This window comes from Callorhinchus milii, unplaced genomic scaffold, assembly GCF_018977255.1.
Source record: "Callorhinchus milii isolate IMCB2004 unplaced genomic scaffold, IMCB_Cmil_1.0 Scaffold8, whole genome shotgun sequence".
Lineage (NCBI taxonomy): Eukaryota > Metazoa > Chordata > Chondrichthyes > Chimaeriformes > Callorhinchidae > Callorhinchus > Callorhinchus milii.
In genome coordinates, this window is record NW_024704749.1 from 23,511,159 (window position 1) to 23,533,241 (window position 22,083).

Sequence of the window (22,083 nt, forward strand, 5' to 3'; positions counted from 1 at the left end):
TTGTTATTGTGCCTGTGAAATGGCTGCATCATGTGCCACTGTGGCCAATTTCTCACACATTCTGCATCAGTGTGTGACTGAGGCTTGATATCATTAAAGCCATGTGTAAAGGCATGGGATTGTTTCCCCTTGGTGTTTTATGGGTCCTTGACGATGGCCTCTGCATGCCGGTTGGTATCTCTCACTGGTAGTATTCTTTCTTTACTGAGACAATTAGAATAGAGCTCCTGCAGAACTCGGCTATTCACAGTAACCATGGTGTCCCTCCATCTGTTTAGGGATTTTCAGTGATAAGGGCATGGGGCAGGGTTGAGGTTGAACCAAGTACCACTGGGTGGGGGGGAGCCTAAAGTAATCAAGGAAGATATTATTCAAGGTTCTAAATTTTGTTCTGTCTCTCCTTTGAAATGCACATAAATCATTTTTAGCCGTTATCTTAGCAATTGAATAACTAAATTAACATTGATGACGAATATTTGCTCGATTGCTTTTATGAATGGATGTTTTTCCAGGATTCCAGTGTCATTTTTTTTATTTGTGAAGGATATTTTGAAACCTCTTTGCCAGGTATAAACTAAAATTATTTACCTTAGGGTTATTATAATATGTTATTTATATTGAATTTCCTTTCATTGTTATTTATTCTCTGGTAATTTTGCAGTAATTATGTCACATAGAAAGCGAATAATAATAATAATCCTTGCATTTGATAGCGCTTTTCACGTCTTCTAGACGTCCCAAAGCGCTTCACAGAATATACTGTAAAGTGAATTGACTGCATATTTGTGGGCGAACACAGCAGCCAATTGCGCACAGCAATGTCCCACAAACAGTCGTAGATTGAAAATGACCAATTTATTATTGTTTTTGGTTTTGGAGGGATTATTATTAGGCTCTGTGTGGAGTAAGGAAACTTGCCCAAGGTTTCGCCCTCTGCCTGGAATTGAACTCAGGTCTCTCACTTGCAAAGCGAATGCTCTAACCACTGAGCTACAGGACTCCACACCAATACCATCTTATGCACATCAGTCTTGTCCCTCTACCAACACTCACTGTGGAGTGAACAATCTATAATTAATTGCTCTAACAAAACTCTTGACAGCGGATCAAACCTTGGATGTTTGGGGTGTGTACAGTTCATTTTCACACTGAGCCATTAGGGAGCTGGATCTGCAGGTTTCCATCAGTTTGTTCTGGAATGCAGTTGCTGATGGACAGTAAAACTATTTCCTCCCTATCTCAAGAGTAGCACAGGTAGCAAATCTATCTGAAAAAATGGCTGGTCACAAGTAGCTAACATCAGGAGAATTTCAGGCAAATAGTACATCTATCGCTAATATGAACATATGACTCAGGAAACATAAGCACATGTGTATGCAACAAGCAGACAGTATAAGTCCAGGCCATTCACTCATTGAAAATATTGTGGTATTGCACCACTGTCACAATATCAGCACCCTTTGTCAGGGCTATAATTTATTTAGAAAGATTTGACAATTGAGGAGACAAATGTCTAAAAGCAAATGAAGACTCCCTCTGCCTCAGTGATTTCATTCAGTAAGTAGCTGAGCCATAAAAAATGGGACGGCCCCAGTTGGATCCCAGGCAGATGGTAAGTTCGGGTGGCGATACTGCTGCTCTCTTCCTAGACTTTGGGAGCAAGGGAGCTTTCTTTCTCCTGATTTTCTAGTGATCAATGCCAACCAGAAAACGTGTATGTGATGCCTCCCCCATAATTAGTCTTCAGACATGCTGGATTCACACGTGGAGAATCGCCGCTGTCTGTAGTCACTGGTATCTATGGAACAAAACTGCAATCTGAGGCTTCATTTTCATGAAAACCAGGGAGAATATATGACAGGGGAGGCTTAAATATTGCTGCACCTGTCAATTCAAGAATCCTGCATTTGCATCCCAAAATAATCCTGGTACAAGGTTTGTTTTCAAGTTGAGGTCTGTGTAAAATCTGCTTATACAAATCAATCCATTAGCTATGGTGCTGAATCAGAGTTTAATTTTTCATTCAGTTAGGCATCAGAAGTGTGCATAAGTTTCCATTCTGAATTTTGCATACAATATATAGTCTAGAGACCCAACACTCAACAACTGTTGTAGTATATGCTCCTGAATTCAGAACGATTCTGACAGGAAGGACACACAGTTGGCAGGATGGTAAACCACTTCAAAAAGATGTTAACTGCTGCTTTGTGTGAAATGCTGTTTACACATGTGAAGCATTTGAACTTGAAGGGTGCAGTATTTTTTTCTTGGCCGATCTGAAAGGCATTTTAATAACTGCAAACTGTCCAACTGCAGGCAGCAGGAACCTACGTTTTGTTTGTGAAAGTGAGATTCTATACGTAACAATCCAGAGCTGACGGTGGCACTTTAAGATACGTGAATCGATACTAAAATCATGGAAAACGGCACTCACTTTGTTTACAAAGAAAATAGCTGGTTTGTTGTGCTGCTCCAGTAGTAAAGGCTGCAACAAGCATAATATGGAGAACAAAAGCTTTTACCAGAGTAGCTTAATAGATGTAAGTAACATAAGCTTTGGGGCCTCACTGGCCTCTTCAGTGGGTGTGCAGAATTTCCTGCCAGTTGCTACTTAATGTTGGGCTTATATTGTGCCTCCTGCCGTTCACAGTGCAGTCCCATCCTTTATATTGAAAATCCCAGGGTTTGATCCACACACGCTTTGCATCCAGGAAATGTGCTGAATGATTGGACTGTATGGCTCAGAGCCATTTTTGCTTATTCCTTTGCTGTTGATTAGATGACTTGTATAAATTCCCAATACATCCTGCCCATCGCCTTTTTCATTTAATTCAATGATGCATTGCCATTTCATCTGTTGATTTGATTTAATAACTAATCCTTTACCTCTGTGATCCTTGAACTCCTGCTCATATGGCACTACACTGTAGATTTTCCTTCAATCACATATTTATTCAGTTGCATCGAAATTGGATTCTCTGATGAATTATAGTATACACCAGAGTATTTGCAGATGCATGAGACAGTTGTGCACATTAGGGTTGTGCTGAATAAAGGGTTTGAAGTGAGTAGATGCAATTTCAGCAGCACATTATACAAAGAACTCATTAGCTGGACATACTTGTAGGGAAACTATTGATGCACCAAAACCCAGGCCATCTTCAGCTGGGAGAGTTGAGGGGGTTAATCTACAGTCTGCTTAACTTCAGGTGAAGCCACGTATAACTTGTTGGGAATGGCATGTTCGTGCTGCAGCTGTTTGTCCACCTAAAAGGACAACTGTGCAAACCTGCAAGCAATATGGGTCACTTGTCCTATTAGTAGCAGACAGAATACTGTGTACTGGGGTCTAGATACAGTAAAGTTATTCACTTCTCCAGTGGTTTGCAGAACCTCTCTCCAGCAGGGCCTGGCGGCAGGATGAGGTCTGAGTTTCTGACTCTGGCTGCAGCACTAGTTTATAGGTGCTGCAGGGACATTTACTCTTAACCTATCAATGTATACATTTACTGAAAGTTCCAACATGGTCTCTCCTTCAAAAATATAAAATTGACCACCCGTACATTGTTTCTATGCAGACTTCACTGGCATCCTTTATTCTAATATGTTCAGACTGTACATTTATGGAATTCTAGTCTGATCATATTTAAATCCAAGAAACTACAAGTAGGGGAGTTGCTAAATGTACTTCTCCATGATGTCAAATGAACATCCAAACAGGCCATCAAAATAGAAAATTGCTAATTATATTTTAGTATGTCTGAAATCTTATTCTATTTCTGGTTTTAGAAATAATATAATCAAAGTAATAATTTATATTCCTAACCAATCAATTTAAGATACAATGCCGTAGAGAATGAAAAATATATAAACCATTTCTAAGGAAGGATGCAAGATTTTTTAATGAAAAAAGGTATGTACCTAAGACCACAATCAGCATATAAAGCACTATGGTGAGGGGATTTGGGACGATTTGTTTGCTTAAGATCTATCACAGCGCCAAGTTCACACTTATTAAATATATGTAGGTTACGTGAAGTAGATGGTGAAGTAAAACCAGTGTAGTTACTGCCATTACAATTCTCAGAATCCAGAGTAGAATTTCCCTCTTGTCATTGGTGTTAACCTTGGCTGTGGAACATTAGTTATACATAAGTGAAAGATGCAAAAGTAAGAAAGGATAATTCAGTACAAATGCAGCTCAGAATTAAATGCCGACAGCAGTAGTTTATGTTTTGAGGGCCTCAGTTAAATATTTTGTTTGTCACATTTTAGGTTTCTAAAATAATTTGATTGAAAGGTCTCAGACATAACAGATGTTGCAAACTGAGAATTTTATTCACCAATTGTGCGATCTGCACTCTTTACCCTCATTCTTGCAAATAACAAAGCCAGAAACTAGAGGTGCCGAATGGAGTCTATGCTATTTTTGAACACACTGCAGCTGCAAAGTTCAGTCTGAATACCAGCATTAAAATCAATCCAGGTTCAAATCATTGGCAAGTGAGTTTAGTCTTGTATTTGAAAACAGTGTAAAAATGTAGGCAATATACAACTTGAGTAACACTCAGAAGATGAATTTAGCAAATATAAACCTGGGCGAACAAATTCACACTCTGGACATTTCTGAAATGAACTGATTTTCTGTCCTAGGTATATTATTTTTTAAGTACTGCAGCTTTCAAAGCATTCATTTTGCCTAGAATTTATTTACAAACAATTTTGTATAGCCTCATTTTTCACTTTTCTTTGAACATGTAACGGCAATAGATATAATCGACTTTAGTACAGAAATATCACCGCCACTGGGGAAATCCTCGGCGAGATTTGAGTAATTACATCTGTTTTCAATCTATTTTGAATTATTGTAAATCACTCCTTTCTCACTCTTCTGGCTTGCATGGAGGTTCTCAGTGCAGACCAGGATCCATGAATTTGAGCACACACCCTGATTTCACGCACAAAAATATAAATCTAAGTATAAATACATAGTCAATTCACTTTACAGTATATTCTGTGAAGTGCTTTGAGACGTCTTAACGATGTGATAAAGCACTATATCAAATGCAAGGATTATTATTACTATATTTACATCCTGGAGTGGATCAGAAAATTGTAAACAACTAACCCTTAACCAAAACTTGATGAAAGTTAGTTTTATTGTAAATGTAATGTGTTTTCAATCTATTTTGAATTATTGTAGTGTGCAACCTCCATGGTTGCACACTACAGCTCACCAGGCCGATCAGGAACCTAGGTATCTTGTTCGACCCATGCCCTGCTTTGTCGGCCTTCCCAACTCCTCCCTCCACAGCTGCAGATAATCCAGAGCTCTGCAGCCCGTGTCCTCTCCCGCACCAAACTCCATGACCCCATCTCCCCCACTCTCGCCCGACTCCACTGGCTCACTATCCTTCAGATCCAGTTCAAGATCCTGGTCCTCACCTACAAAGCCCTCCATTGCCTCGCCCCACCCTACCTCTGCCACCTCCTAACCCCCTACCAACCCGCCCGTTCCCTCCGCTCAGCCGCTCTGACCTGCTCCACGTCCCCCGACCCACCCGCCCCACCATTGGCGGGAGAGCCTTCAGCCACTCTGCCCCCAACCTCTGGAATTCCATCCCCAATCACTCCGCCTCGCCCCTCCTTAGCCTCCTTCAAGTCCCGCCTCAAGACCCTCCTCTTCGACCAGGCCATCGGCCACCCCCTTCCCCTCCCCTCCCTTACCCCCCCTGACCCCAACTCGGGTCTGAAATGCTGTCACTGTCCAGCGCCTTGGGATGTCCTCCCGATGTGAAAGGCGCAAAACAAATGTAATCTTGTTGTTGTTTACATTTTGAGGTGTGTTATTTTGTACAGGCGTGTAAGGCCGTCCCCTTCAGAGCAAGTTGACTGAGGTGGCAAACATTTCTCAAAATCAATAGTGAGTCGCTGTTTTTATGAGGGTTTAGAATAGCCATCTGGCTTGAGCTGGAGTAAAGATGAGATCTAAATACACATAACTTGTCTTCAGAGTGATATTAGCTGAAAATGATCTATTTTTATTTCCCCTGTAATTGTGTACAATCTTGTTTATCTATCAACCTTGTTAATCCATCAGAATCCGATGGTGTTTGCACATATAACCAGTTCACACGACCCTATCTATACCTTTTTNAAAATCCATGGAGCCAGAAACTATATAATGCCTCTAGTGGCACTGTTTATTGCCACCATTTCTAAGAGAACAGAATACTCATTTTGTAATGATAGATATTTCTCAAGTTTTTCCATTGTTCAGCAGCTCATCCAGAAAACACTAAAGCATGATTATGTTACCATAAATATGACACTTCTAAATATTTTGCTGAGTATAATCTTTCTAATATGTCTCAACTGTTAACATATCTTCAAAGATTTAACAAGGAGTAAATTTCTGTTTCAAAAGTACAGCAAAAATGTTTTAAACTAGAAATGAAATCAATACACATTTTTACTGAAATTACAACATAGGTTGGTTCTCAGCATCTAGTGAATTTGATTTTTTTTTGATGTGTTTATTCTACATCCCCGACTCAAAACTAGGACAGGGATTAAAGGGTGTCAGATTACCGTGTAAGGCATGGACTGCCCAGTGCTTGGGGGAAGGGGTGTTCTGGATAAATGCTGGGATTTGGATTCCAATTCCAACCACACCAGCTTCTCTCAATGCCATTTTGTTTGGAATCTGGTTTAAACCAGCTTGGTGAGCTTTGCCCAGTTTACATTGTGTGTTTTAAAGCTGGTTGCAAATTATCAACAAATCAAAATAAATACTATCAAAATAGTTCGTCTTCCATGGATTTGTGCAATGATTCTTCGCATACTGAAACAATTCCTTTTGTTCTATAGCAACCATCTTTACAAAGTTTGGCATGTTTAATGTTTTATTATCAGATTTTTATTCTGTTATGAAATGTTTTATCTGGAAGTTGTTTGTTCAGACTGAATTAACAGCTGGTTTGAAGGTCAGATTGCGAGTTTTCATTTAATTTGTCTGTAAATCAGCACTGTTGAGCTTACTATATTTTTGCCTGAATTCGTAATCTATCTTGGTCACATGAAATATATACAGTTTAAATTAGAGCACACATTGAGTATTGCAAAAAGATTTTTAATTTTATCCTTCTGTAAGATGAAATCTTTTGCAATTTTTTAAATTATTGTTCAATACCTGAATTGATAAGAGCATTAACTCTCACCGATCTTTGTGAAAGGCAGCCCAATGCTAGGTGTAGAAATAATATAATAATAATAATCCTTGCATTTGATATAGCATTTTTCACGTCTTCTAGACGTCTCAAAGCGCTTCACAGAACATACTGTAAAGTGAATTGACTGTATATATGTGGGCGAAACACAGCAGCCAATTGTGCACAGCAGTGTCCCACAAACAGTCGTGGATTGAAATAATCAATTTATTATTTTCTTGAGGGATTATTATTAGACATTTGGAGTAAAGAAACTTGCCCAAGGTTTCACCCTGCCTGGAATTGACCCTAATTGAATTGAAATTAGTGATTGAAATCCAGAAAAATATCATCACATGTATGATTACATGCTTTTTTATTACACTTTATAATAATTTATAATATAATTTATAAAAATACAGAATTTTTCAGGAGGGAGCAAGCCTATTCAGCCCATCGAGTCTTGTGTCACTACTACCTGACTGTTTACAATTAAATCACGTGTATCGGTGAGCATACCTGCCAGTGTGAGCAAAGTAAATACAATCTGGGGTGTGTTTGGTACATAAAAGATCCTCAGACTAAAAGTTCAAGGAACTGATGCTGACACGTCATGAGACATTAGTGAATTAGACCACACACGGAGTAGAGGGTTCAGTTGTAGCCAGCAAACATAAAAAAAGGATATAGATGCAGTGAAAAGATAAGGATTCAGAGGACAACAATGATGACCAAGATAATTAAGGTATGACGAGAGGCTAAGGACAATGTTTCCTTTAAAAGAAGGTTTTGGTTGTGGGGGGCTGGCGACAACAATGTGAGGCAAGTTTGTAAAACAAATAAGGCTGAAGTATTATTATAATTATTATTATTACATACAGTTGTAATTTATACAAAACTAAGCAAGACAATTGGAAACCGTGATGATAGGGTAAAAGAAGCCAGAAGCTAAATTTACCCCAAAGAATAATTTTCTTATGCATAAGAGTTGTTGAGTTGTAGAATTGACTGCCAGCTAGTGTGGCAAATATTTGACTCGCTTGATGCATTTAAAAAAAATTTGGTTCCCAGAACCAGCTAAGAGTCGTGAGGGGGTGCTAGAGGGAGGACAGGAAAAATGTCAGATTATCTCTTGAAATAGAACCTGGTAATGGGACAAACTGCACAGATTAAATATGCTTTTTGTTGCTATATGGCTGCTAAACACACAATATTTGTACCTTTTCATATTAGGACCAATATCACAACGTTCCCAGATCACTTTGTGATATACTAGTTTCCACAGGACTCTTTTCCCCCTGATGTATCTCATTTGAAGAGTGGTGGCCAAAAACAGAATGTATTATAAGGGATCCGACTACATTGAAATCACACCTCATCCTCCACTTAACATCGATGAATTCCCTTTATTGATGGGAGGGCCAGTTCAACCCATTTGTTTCCCATGTCATTTGTTCGTCACAGCAGTCAAGCTGGCACATAAATACCTGGAGCTAAGGGTAGTTTGACAATTCCTGCATCACTTTTTAAAGGCCAGCTATAGGACAATTTAATAGTCCTTGGTCAAACAATACAGTCATTGAAGAATGCATCAATAAACCAGGGGAAAAAGCAAAAGATTTTATGAATTTAAACAGGTTGCCGATGACCCATAAGTGCGACCTCCATCTAGTGCTAGTGAATGAGATCAACATGCTGTGTGGATACAACTGTAGAAATTCAACCTGTATTTCCACGCTATGTGGAATTCCAGTGCTATAATTCAAGAAATAGGTGGCTTTTATCAATGCTTCAAGGGCTAGTAAACTATGATGACACAGTAACCTCATTCCCTTCAAATGCTTATGGGCAGACACCCCTGTGTTCCCTAACTAACCTAAATGTAGATATAAGTAAACAGGTGAAACGTCAGGATTTAGGACCGACAGGTGACTGTTTTTAGCACACTTCTAAGCATTCCTACCTTCTCAGCAACTAAAGCAAATAGTAATTTAGTGAGCAGAAAGAAATAAAGATTAATTTAACTTGTTAAGGCCATTAAACCCAAATTCCTGCAGCATTCCCTAGCTTAGAATGTGCATGAAAAACTGAGGATTTGACTTCAAACTATGCCTGGAGTTAGTGGCAATGGCTTATGTGTGAATGGTAGTGAATTGTACATTATTCTGACTGAAAGCACAAATACCAGATTTACCTGAAGGAGGGAGATCTGTGAGCTCATAAGCATGAGCAAGTAGTGAATCTCCTACAGTGTTAAAGAATGGTCAAAGAAGAAGGACTTGAGGGAGACCGTAAAGGAGGCATTTGGATTCTGGGATGAAGTTACAGGGGTGGGACAAGAAGGCTGAAAGCCTGACCACTGATGATAGGGTGGGCGGGGTAGGGGACGTGGGTATAGGGAGCAGGCGGATTGGTAAGGTTTTAGAAGGTCACAGAGATAGAGTGGAGCAAGACCATGGAGGGATTTAAAAAGGAGGATGAGGATCTTGTATTCAGTCCTCTGAGGGATAGGAAACCAGTGGAGCTGGGCTCGGGTGGGTGGGATAGGCTCGCGGAGAAGAGGACACGAGCTGCAGAGTTCTAATAGTCTACAACTTGTGGGGGGAAGAGTTGGAAAGTCCAGTGAGCTGAGAATTGGATAGTCTAGTTTTGACATGATGAAAGCTTGGATAAAGGGTCTTGATGGCACGAGTGGAGAGGTAATGGCGATGGCGGGCAATGTTTTGGAAGTGGAGGAATCTAAAAGGGTCACAGTATGGATGTAGAGTTTAGAGGACAGTATAATCTGTGTCCTACATTAAACGTTCACTCCTCAAATAGGATACAAATGCATCCAGCCCCTGGCAGAGTGGTTGGTGCAACTGTGGCTGAGTCTCACTACTTCATACCCTGAACCTCCCTTTTGAGAAGAAATCATGGAAACAGAACAATGACAAGCCATCATCAAGTGCCTGCACAGCTCAATCTCCTGTGAGGTCGCGGCAACTACAAATGTGGCCAGCCCTTTCTCCTTGATTTAATAAAGGGCGTCTACTCTTTTTCCTCTCCGTGCCCCCAGTTTTCCCCATAGCAAATGTTTGTGTAACGTGTGTGTGTGTGTGTGTATATATTATATATATGCTGTGTGGATACAACTGCAGAAATTCAACCTGTATTTCCATGCTATGTGGAAATCCAGAAATTAGTGGTTTTCATTGATGCTTTGAGGGCTAGTAAACTATGATGACACAGTCACATATATTATATTTATTAATAATATAATATATACAAAATTAAATGTGAGAATTACCATTAATGTTCTCAGAATACATTTACATGTTAATATTCTGTACTTCAGTAGCTCAGGATCTATTTAATTCTCATTTTTTTTTCTTTCAGATGATCGCACTGATCAGCGAACCTGCCTTATCTGTGGAGACAGAGCTACAGGTCTGCACTATGGCATTATTTCATGTGAGGGCTGCAAAGGCTTCTTCAAGCGCAGTATTTGCAACAAACGGGTTTACAGATGCAGTCGAGACAAGAACTGTGTCATGTCACGCAAGCAACGGAACAGATGTCAGTATTGCCGGCTGCTTAAGTGTCTCCAGATGGGCATGAACCGAAAAGGTACAACAGAAATCCATGTACATTTATAACAATTAGCCATTTTCACAATCTTTGATCAGATTAGAACCAAAAATAAGTCCTGGCCTTAGAAATACTAAGGTATTGGGGAAAAATCAAAGTTGGTGAAGAAGGCTTATGTTCGAATAAGCTCCACCCTCAGTGGCTGGGTTTTCAGCCACTATGCCCCGAGGCTCTGGAACTCCTTTCCTCACTCCCTTCGCCTCGCCCCCTCTCTTCCTATTTTCAGGTCTCGGCTGAAGACCTTTCTTTTCGACCGTGCCTTTGGTCACCTTCCTCCCCCTCCCCCTGGTTCAGCCCCGGGATCCATTACTGTGAAGCGCTCCGAGAAACCGTCCGGGGTGGAGGGCGCTATATAAATCCAAGTTGTTGTTGTTGTACGCTTTCCAGTGTCCATAGATTTCTCCATAAGTTTAAATATATTAGAGCTTTTCAGAATGCTTAGTAAAAGATGATTATTACACAGGGTTAGGATTCGAACACGAGAGTGAGGATCTTGAAGTTGATCCATTTAGTAATGGGGAGCCTGTGGAGCCTGGGCCAGAACTGGTGAGATGTGGGTACGGCGTTTTCTCTGGGTCATTATGCGGGCGGCAGAGTATTGAATTAGCTGATCTTTTGAATGGTGGAGTTGGGGAGTGTGTTGGAGTAATCCAGGCAGGAGGCGACGAACGCATGCACGAGGGTTTTGGCTGTATTTGGGGTAAGGTACAGTTGGAGGCGGGCAATGTGGCAGAGGTGAAAAAAGGTGGTCCTGGTCAGGAACTGGATTTGGGGGAGGAAGGACAGTGGGAGTTGAACCGGACGTCCAGTTTGCGCAATGGTTCGGTGAGTCTGAGGGAGAGCCCAGGGAGGTTTCGGAGTTTAGATCCGCAGGAGTGAAGATGTTGATGGGAGCCAAGGAGTATGGCTTCTGTCTTGTCCATATTCAGCTGCAGGAAGTTTACACTCATCCAGGCCTCAATGTCTGCCAGACAAGCTGATAGAACATCGGGGACCTGGAGTTGGTGCTGGAGGAGGCAAAGTAGATTTGTGTGTCATCCGCAAACATGTGGAAGTTTACCCTGTGTCTGCGGATGCCATCGCCCAGAGGGAGCATATAGATGAGGAAAAGAAGAGGGTAAGGATGGAGCCCTGGGGTACCCGCAGGTGACTGGGCGGGGGCGGGAGGAGAAACCATTTGCTGGGATGAAATGGAGGCGGTTTGTTAAGTAGAACTTGAACCATGTGAGTGTGGTCCCACTCAGGCAGATGAGAGAGGAGAGCCGGGTCGACTGTGTTGAACGCGGCAGAGAGATCCAGGAGGACAAGGAGGCAGAGGGAGCCCTGGTCACAGATAGAGAGAATGTCATTTGTGACTTTGACAAGTGCTGTCTCTGTGCTGTGGGCAGTCGGGGCGGAAACCAGACTTCAGGGGCTCGAGGAGGGAGTGGAGGGAGAGGTGTGACCCAAGTTGACCTGCAACAATGCATTCCAGGACTTTGGCAAGGAAGGGTAGGTTGGAGATGGGATGGTAGTGTGAGAGATTAGAGGGATCGAAGGTGGGGTTTTTAAGGAGGGGGGTGACAACAGCGGTTTTCAGAGGGAGTGGATCAGAGCCTGAGGAGAGAAACTGGTTGACCATGTTGGCCAGCAGGGGGGAGAGAAGGGGTAGTTGAGTGACCAGCAGCTCGGTGGGGAGGGGGTCAAGGTAGCAGGTAGTGAACTTCATGCGGGTGATTGTGGTTGAGTGAGAGGAGGGAGAAATGGGGGCAAAGGAGTGTAAGGAGAGGGGAGTGGCAGGAGTCGCAGTGGAGGGAGAAGGTGGTGTAGACAGTCTGGGTGGGGTAGAAGGGACATGGGGTGGGAGGATGATGCAGCCAAGCAGGTTTTTGAGGCCAAGAAGTCTAGGACCTCTTTGCACTTGGTGTTTGATGTGAGGGTCGAGGGGGCTTGAGGGGGTGCACGGAGGAGGTGATGGACGGTGGAAAACAGGTCTTTGGATCATTGTTTGCCTCCAGGATGACTTTGGAGTAAAAGTCAGTTTTGGCCTGAAAGGGGGTGTGGAGGTGCTCGAGCCACAGCTGGCGGTGAATCGTGAAGCCAGATTTCTGACATCTGTCAAATGATGCAATTTCATGATGAATTGGAGTCTAAATGTGGGATTTCTCGTAGAAGGAATAGGAGCTGTGCAGATTGTAATATGGTAAATTTGAAAAAGGTTACCCCAACCGACTCTCTGCTTTATTTTCAGAGCAGTTGTTATGATTTCTGTCACATTCCTTTTCAAGGTTTCCTGCTGGAAATCCCACATTTGTTTCTTCAAAGTCTGTTTATGAGCAGTTTTAGTCTACGTAAAAGTGCTTCTGGACTAGATTACCTTAGACTGTATGAGTATGTTTGTAAAAAGAGACTTGCTGTTTGTTCTGACTTGCTGCTGAAGATCTTTAAGAGTCTGGCCAGCGATTATTTATGTTGAACATTACAAACTAAGCTAAAGCTACAGAATGCAAACTATTTAACAAGAAATGAACACTGAAATTTCTGCTTTTGTGTAGTAACATTGGTAAGGAAGCTTCCTGTAGGAGCATTCTGCTGTGTAACCTGAAAGGATTGTGTGTTCGAAGGGTCATGGCCAGCATTCTTGCCCCAGGTGATTTTGCAGATCAAGATTATTATCTGTCATGTTCCAGTATTTCTTTAGGAACTGATTGTTTTCTTTCAAGACAAAACTAGCTAAAAGCATGGTAATTGTTCAGATCCGCTTAATTGCTGTTGATCTTTGCGCACCAACTTTTCGTTTATCCCAGTAAAACGAGTTTTACTCCTGAACTCATTTTCAGCTTAGTACAGGATAGGGGCAGATTTCATGGTAGCTTTTGTGCAATTCATTTCAACCATTCCTTTTATTTACAGCTATTTTGCTGTACATGAGGTCAGCATTATGTACTGTGTGCTGCATCTGCTCGTTCCATCATTTGCATGGCAGGTGTTGTAAAGGAAGATAAAAACAAACTGTTTAAAAAAGAATTATCCTGTTCTGTCCTTAAGAAATGACAGCATCAGGGGGATTGCAGAAACAAAGCAGCAGCAGCCAAACACATTCAATTCACGGACCTCGGATAGGACACACTTGAGAATTCTTGCAACACACTGGGATTATCCTCTTACGTTTCTTTCAAAAGTCAACTCTTAAGCATCCTTTTGTTGGAAGCCTAATTTGGATTCTGAAGTAAATAGCTCAATAGTACTGAGGAGATTGAAAAAGGCTTCTCCCCCCAACCTTTATCTCTTCTTAAGGTTACCAGTTCTTCTCCAGTGGGAAAATGAGTTGAGTCAAACATTTTGGATCCAACCCTTTTCGCCATTCAGAAATTTCCTTTGTACATTGGATAACCATCTCCTTTTGTAAATAGCTATATTTGATAGAAGAATGATAGATGAAACAGCAAATTTTGTGAGTTTCATCACTGACTGATCTCTATGGTTTAGAGGTCTATATTCATCTCTGCTGCTCAAATGCCCTAGTTTTCCCTAAAACTCAATTAGTGGTTTTAGTTACTGCAGTTTACCATTTGTGTTTACAAAAATTATTTACCTTAGGTCCGTAACTCTGTCCAGTGCCTTGGGACGTCCTCCCGACATGAAATGCGCTATATAAATGTAATTTTGTTGTTGTGTTCTGAAAACAAAGTGAATGGGACATAGACACCATTTTTATTTTGGGAAAATGTAATCGTAGAGATATATCATATCCATAACAAAAAATCTGATAAAATCTGACAGAGGAATCAGTAAACATTTAAAAACAAGCTGTTTTTCTTTGGCTCAGCCAGGTATCTGACATAACGGTTAAAAAAAATATCAACATGCTTAAGAGTCTCTTAAACCAAACTACTGAGAGTTCCACATATGTATGATTTGTTTAGTATGGAGATCACGGTCTCTAATCCAGGCGGAAGCACTTTGCTTAACTATGCTTGGAGAATTTAGGCGCAAGTTGGCAAAAGCCAAGGCTTGAGTATTCCAGGGAGTGCACTGACGTTCCACTGAGTTTAACTGCACTGGGTATCATTGCAGACCGCTTCCACTGTTTGTCCAACTAGAACCACCCTACCTGTAGGGGCTTTGGTCTGAAGCCAAGTGGAAAGAATCCCAGCCTCCAGAGACTGATCTGCTCCTCAAAGACCTACCAAGGAGACCGGCTGGCTGGTCTATCAGGAACAGCGCCCTGCAGAATTGGGCAGCTCAGATATCAGGCTATTAAGATTTTACAGAGGATTGACTTGATTCCGATCTCTCAATGCCAGGCGGGTCACCTTGGAGCCAACACATTTCCACCATCACAAATATTAATCTTTTTATATTTCACATATTATACATTCAGTGGTAATATTGATGAAGTAAAAAATGCTACATTACTAAATCTATTAATGCTGTTACTCATTACATAAATTTGCTCAATACATTGCGGAGGCTGACTACACACTTTTTTTAATGGTCAGCAAGACCGAGGCCCTCCTGATTGGCTCGCGCCAGCGCCTCCGCACCTCAGGCGCTGGCAGCATCAGCCTCCATGGCTGCACACTCAACCTCACTAAGCCCGTCAGAAACCTGGGTGTCTTGTTTGACCAGGCTCCGCGACCCCATCACTCCCACCCTCCACCCTCGCCTGATTCTACTGGCTCCCCATCCCCCAGAGGATCGAGATCAAGATCCTCGTCCTCACCTTTAAGGCCATCTGTAGCCTTGCCCCCTCCTACCTTTCTGACCTGCTGACTCCCTATCAACCTGCCCGCTCCCTCTGTTCATCAAGCTCCGGCTGCTCCATGTCTCCCACCCGACCCGCCCTACCATCGGTGGCCGGGCTTCTCTGCCCTCACACTCTGGAACTCCATCCCATGGTCCCTTTGCCTCGCTTTCTCCCTTGCCTCCTTCAAGGCCGGCCTCAAGACTCTTCTCTTCGACCGTGCCTTTGGTCTCCCTCCCACCTCTCTGCCTTCCCTCACCCCTCCCCCATGCTCGGACCCCGACATCTGACTGTTCAGCGCATTGGGACGTCCTCCCGACGTGAAATGCGCTCTATAAATGTCATTTTGTTGTTGTTATTGGAAATCATTTGATAAATTTCATTCAAAGTTAAGGGACAAAGTGTAAATCTAGTCAGAGTTTGGGGGATTACACTGTAATGCTGTCATGAACACACCTGTCTTGCATTGGAGTTTTTCCAAAAATGAGGCAGGATTAGTGTGGAGCCTGTGTTGTTTCAGCCCTGCCAAAAGCTTATTCCAACTCGTGTCATGACAAGAAGAGATACTCCCCAGCTGGACGCACAATCTGCTGGGCAAGTCCTTTCTTTCTGTGGAGAAAATAACAGTGAATGACTGTGGGCAATAGGAATGCCAGGTGCACTTTGGGCTTTTTTTTGAGCAATGCAGAACACAAATCACTATGGAAGGAGGGAACGGTACAGTTGAAAACATTATCTTCACTCTGATGTGCAAATAACTTGACTTAAGTTCAAAGTGGAATTTGAACTCAGTCACAGAGCAGTCTTTCTGCTGACCCACAAATAAATTGGTGCTCACTGACCATTTTAAACACAAACAAATTGTAGGAAAGCCTCCATTTTGGAAGATGCTGATGTCTGTTATCACTCTCATGTGTTGAACTGTAAAGTTTTGTGCAGTGAGGTGGAATTATAGCAAACACGGGAAGCGGCTGCATTGAGAGAGGGCTCCGGCCTACACTGATCTGTCTCTGAGCCCCCGGCAGGCGGAGTCAGCTGCACAGTGAGCACATCTATTTGCCAAGGCCCCTCACGTGAGGACTTGGATTAAGCAGCTGCTGCTGAGTAAGATTGGTACTTGGCATTGAACTTGGACATTGAGAACATCAAGGTGGCTAGCATGTCGCAAGCAATCCTGTAAAGGTCCTCCCACCATACTGATGGCAGATGTTTGCCAGATAGCTGATGAGGAAACTCTTGACATCTGCTGAAAAGCATTATCTGGGGTCTGAGTTCGTGAACACGTGTTTGTACGTCCAGCACCTGGAATCCACCTTGATTGGTGCGCAGAGAGGTAAGCAGCTGTTCCACACCTTCAACTGGTGGAACCATTGCTCAATGGGAAAGTAAGTGGTCTGAGCTGTAGACAGGAAGATGCACTGCTCTCACACATTTCATGTTGAGCTGTGTTGCTCACTAGGAACCTTGCAAGGACTTGTTGATACCTACCATCTACCTAGACCGCGCTTATTGGGGAGAGGATGTAGGAAGCAGGTTCTCCTTGTCGCTTAACTGGCTCCAAGGGAGTCATCCCGCTTAGCTCCCGTTAACCCTGGAAGTCAAAGCCTTATTGAGTAGTGTGGCCCTGGCTGGACAAGTAGAAGGAAGACTGGCAAGCTATGCAGTTTTAGTTGGTTAGACTCCAGCAGTTACCTAAACACACACTCTGGGGTCCTCAAGCCTTGTCACTTGCCAACCTATGCCTAACACTTTCCGGAATTAGATAAGTAGGATGCGACCCTCCAGGGAGAGATTTAATTCCAACAAATATTTCTAAAATTAGTGCATGTAGGTGGGATGCATGGAACTCAGTTTGGTTTGGATATTCTTAAGCTTGGTGGTGGGTTTCCATGTGTGTCAGACACCCAGCTAATTAAAAAAAGGTGGAGATGTGGGGTGACTGAATATTCTATGTGGACTCCTGTAGTGTAGTGGTTAGAGTACTCGCATGGTAGGTTGGCAAGAGCCAAGGCTTGGGGACACCAGAGTGTGTGTTGGGGTAATTGCTGGAGTGTAACCAGCTAAAATCGCATAGCTTGCCAGTGATATTGCTATCCGGCAAGCTCTTCCGCTGCTTGTCCAACTAGGCCCACCATACCTGTTAGGGTTTTGGCTTGCAGGATTAACAGGAGCTGAGTGGGATGACTCCCTGCCCCCAGTGACTGGTCTGCTCTCCAGGTCCCAACAATGAGCCAGGCTGGCTGTGCTGTCATTAGCAGTGTCCTGGAATACTGCAGACCCGCCTGGCTCAGGAACTGCACGACCAAAATCGCCACTGGCTCAATTCTGACATTCCATTGCTAGACATGTCAACTTGGAGCCACTTCAGCTCCAAGGAGACCTGCTCAACAGCAGGAAATGGGAGAAGTGAACAAGCTGTTTGTTTCCTCCTCTCGTCCCCGAACAAGATTGAGTGTGCTTCCCATAGTGTAGTATTCCATCTGCTGGCCTCACTGAGAAGTGCCAAAGTTCCCTCTGCAATGGTTAGTTATCTTCAAACTCAAACCAGCTGGCACGGAGGCTGGGATTTTAGTTTCTGTGCTAGAGGGGCTTGTAAAATGGCTCCTTAATATTCGTCTTATTTGGATTTCTCTGGTAAAATCTCGACGAATATACCTTTACATAAAGAATACAGTTCTCATGTTCCCTGAATGATGATTCTTGTAATGATGGCAGCTAACAGCTGAATGCATTCAGATTGTTGGCCAGAAGGGCATTCTGGCCAACAATCTCCCAAATAAAGTTAGTCATTTACTTAATGACTTTGTGTTGCACAAATTGGCTGTAGAATGCACTACAAATGTGCAAATGTATTCAACAGTACATCTTGTGAAGTGCTTTGAGATGTCCTCCCAATGTAAAAAGAGCTGCAGCAATTGCAATGATTATTATCCACAAGGTGGAATGCTGACAGATTTCAAAACCGTAACATTGAGGAATTTTTGCTGTGCATTGGAATTTCATAAATTATTTGATGAACTACCGAATGCAATCTTCAGACTGACTTTGTATTGTCACTTTACTTGAACTTGCTGTTTCCTCAATTTGTTAACCTGGCGAAAATTACATTTCAGCAGCTCCTGGGAGTGTGTGTGTGGAGCGATTGTCGCAAATTGTGGCTTTGAATCGTGTGGTACATCAGGAACTGAGATCCAGCGTGACTCAGGCTGTCGGAGGCCTCATTTACACTGTGTTATTGATAATAATCATTGCATTTGATATAACGCCTTATCATGTGTTCGAGACGTCTAAAGCACTTCACAAAATATTCTGTAAAGTGAATTGACTGTGTATTTTGTGTATTCTGCTAAAATTATGCAAAGTGTCAGCAAACGTGGAGTAAAACACAACCAGAAATAGACACATGGGGGAACATGTGACTGCTATTTATCTAACTCTAGGTGGAGCTGTGTTAAAAGAAACCCCACACTGATGTTTTTGTAACCTTTCTTGCCCGTTAAATGGCAATTTTCTACATTAATCACTTCTTGCCTCCTGTTCTTTTTAAGTAAAAAACACTAATGAAAGAATTTGCCATATTAGCTTCATGTTTGCTTCTGTTAAAAAAAGAGGTTAACATTAACTTGTTCAAGGTAATGACACCCTAGTTATCTATTAAGTTGCCTTGATATTTAAAATGAAGATAAATAGAGGTTACTTGCAATAAGAACTGAAATTTGCTGATGTTTCAGTGTTATGCTACAGTAAAACTCGCATAAGTCGTATCAGTCGGGACCATAACATTTAATATGACTTGATTGCTATCTTTAAGATTCTAAAAGCGCTAGACAATATATAGTTCATGACAGTCTGTTTTAACTTGTCCAGAATAGTAAAACCAGAGGACACGGCCTGCGATTGAAGGGGGTAAATTCAGAACAAATCTACCCAAACACTATTTCAGTGAGCGAATAGTGAACCTGTGGAACAGACTCCTTAGGGAGACGGTTGAAGCAGGAAATGTTGATTCTTTCAAGCACAGATTAGATAGTTTTCTTTTAGGAAAAAATATTATGGAATATAACACATAGGGAGTTTGGGACATATGTACATGCGACCACCAAGAAGGTGGAAGAAGACCTAGATGGAACTTGTTTTTTTTGTTTAGCATTTATCATGTTCTGATGATTTACACAAGGTCAGCATTGCAGGCAAACTGTAAAAATTGTATAAAACCCGATTCAATCAATAATCAACACTGCACTTGTGTAATTCAATGCTGCTGGTAAATGTGCATGGGGAGGGCAGTCAAAAGCAAATCGATGCACCTGGGGACACTGAGAAGAGCATCAATGCACAGGGGGGCACAGGGAAAAGTGCTAATGCAGTTGTCATTGGGAACACAATAGTCAAAGGGATAGACAAGCGTTTCTGCAACCGCAGACGTGAGTCTCACATGGTGTGTTGCCTCCCTGTTTCGAGGAACGGGTGCAAAATATTCTGCGGAGGAAAGGAAAACAGCCAGTCATGGTCCATGTTGGGAGTCATGATGTAAGGAAAGCAAAAGGGCTGAGATCCTATAGAGAGACTTTCAGAAGCTAGGGAGAAAACTGAAGAGTAGGACCTCAAAGGTGATAATCTCTGGATTACTCCCAGTGCCACATGCAAGTGAGTATAAGAACAACAGGATCAAACACATGAATGCTTGGCTGGAGAAATGGTGCAGAAAGGAGGGCTTCAGGTTCCTGGATCATTGGGACCAGTTCTGGAGCAGGTGGGACTTGTACAAGGTGGATGGGTTACATCTGGACAGAGCTGAGACCAATATCTTCACAGGGAGGTTAACTAGTGCTGTGGGGAAGGGTTTAAACTAATTATAAGGTGGGAAGTGATCCAGGATGTAGCATCAAAGAGGAGGAATAAGTTACATGGAGGACTGGGAGAGACAAATAGCAATGTAATAAGGAGTAATCCGGGAAAAGGAGGGATTAGATGGGGAGGGGGAATGCAGAGCAGACTAAGTCAGTATTAGAGTGCATGTGCGTAAATGCACAGAGTGCTGACAAATAATATTGGTGAGCTGCAGCTCAAGTTGCCAAATGGGATTATGATGGAGTGGCAATAACGCAGACCTGGCTCAAACAAGGGCAGGAATGGGAGCTGAGTATTCCTGGCTACAGTGTTTTCAGGAGGGAGAGGGAAGGGGAAAAAATGGTGGGGCGGCAGTATTGATCAAAGATGCGGTTACAGCCCTGGAAAGGGACGATGTGCTAGAGGGTCCGAAAACAGAATTTATTTGGTTGGAGTAAGGGAGCTGTTACTCTGTTAGGTGTACACTACAGACCACCAAATAGCGGGAAGAAGATGAGGAGAATTTTTTTCACGCAGAACGTTATTGGGATCTGGAATGCATTGCCTGAAAGGAAGGTGAAATCCGGTTCAATAACAACTTTTAAGAGAGAACTAGATAATTTTGGGGGGAGGACAGGTTTGCAGGGCTATGGGGAGAGTGCGGGGGAATGGGGTTGATCAGGGCTATGGGGAGAGTGCAGGGCAGTGGGATTGATCTGGGCTATGGGGAGAGTGGGGGAATGGGGTTGATCAGGGCTGTGGGGAGAGAGCGGGGGGAGTGGGGTTGATCAGGGCTCTGGGGAGAGAGCAAGGGGTGTGGGGTTGATCAGGGCTGTGGGGCGAGTGAGGTTGATCAGGGCTACGCGGAGGGAGTGGGGTTGATCAGGGCTCTGGGGAGAATGCGGGGGAGTGGGGTTGATCGGGGCTCTGGGGAGGGAGGGAGTGGGGTTGATCAGGGCTGCGGGGGGAATTGGGTTGATCAAGGCTACGAGGAGTGGGGTTGATTTGGAAGCTCTTTTCAAAGAGCCGTTACCGACACGATGGCTTCCTTCTGTGCTGTATAATTCTATGATTCTATGAGATACAGGAGCACATATGCAAGCAAATGTCAGAAAAGTGCAAAACCAATAGCAACCCTAACCCTAAATGATAATGGGGGACTTCAATTATCCTGACATAGACTGGCAAAATAACAGTGTAAAGGGCAAGGAGGGGGAAGGATTCCTGAAATGTGTGCAGGATAATTTTCTGGATCAGTATGTTTCCAGCCCAACGAGGAAGGAAGCAGTGCTGGATCTAGTTCTGGTGAATGAAGTGGGGCAAGTGAAGCAGGTTTCAGTAGGAGAGCATCTGGACAACAGTGACCGCACCATCATTGGGTTTAGAGTAATTATGGAAAGGGACAAAGAACAATCAAAGGTGAAGATACTCAACTGGAAGAGGCTAATTTCAGTGAATTAAAAAGCCAAGCTAGACTGGAAAGAAAGATTGGCAGGTAAAACAGCTAATGAGCAATGAGCTAATGAGCCTTCAAGGAGGAGATAGTTCGGGACAGAACAGATACATTCCTATGAAGGGGAAAGGTAGGGCATCAGAAGCTCCCTGGAAATTGGGATTAAAATAAATAGGAAGAAGAGGTTTATGATAAACTAGCTGTACCCGATAGAGCTACGCTTGTAACAACAACAA

General features: G+C 42.8%; 1 protein-coding gene across 1 annotated transcript in view; it reads left to right on the forward strand.

Moving 5' to 3' along the window:
* LOC103187708 (nuclear receptor subfamily 6 group A member 1) overlaps nt 1-22,083 on the forward strand; it is a 90,914-nt gene that overhangs the window by 50,009 nt on the left and 18,822 nt on the right. The window contains exon 2 of the mRNA XM_042337560.1: nt 10,587-10,817. Within this exon, the coding sequence (XP_042193494.1) occupies nt 10,587-10,817 (231 nt within the window). The remainder of the gene's footprint in view (nt 1-10,586; nt 10,818-22,083) is intronic.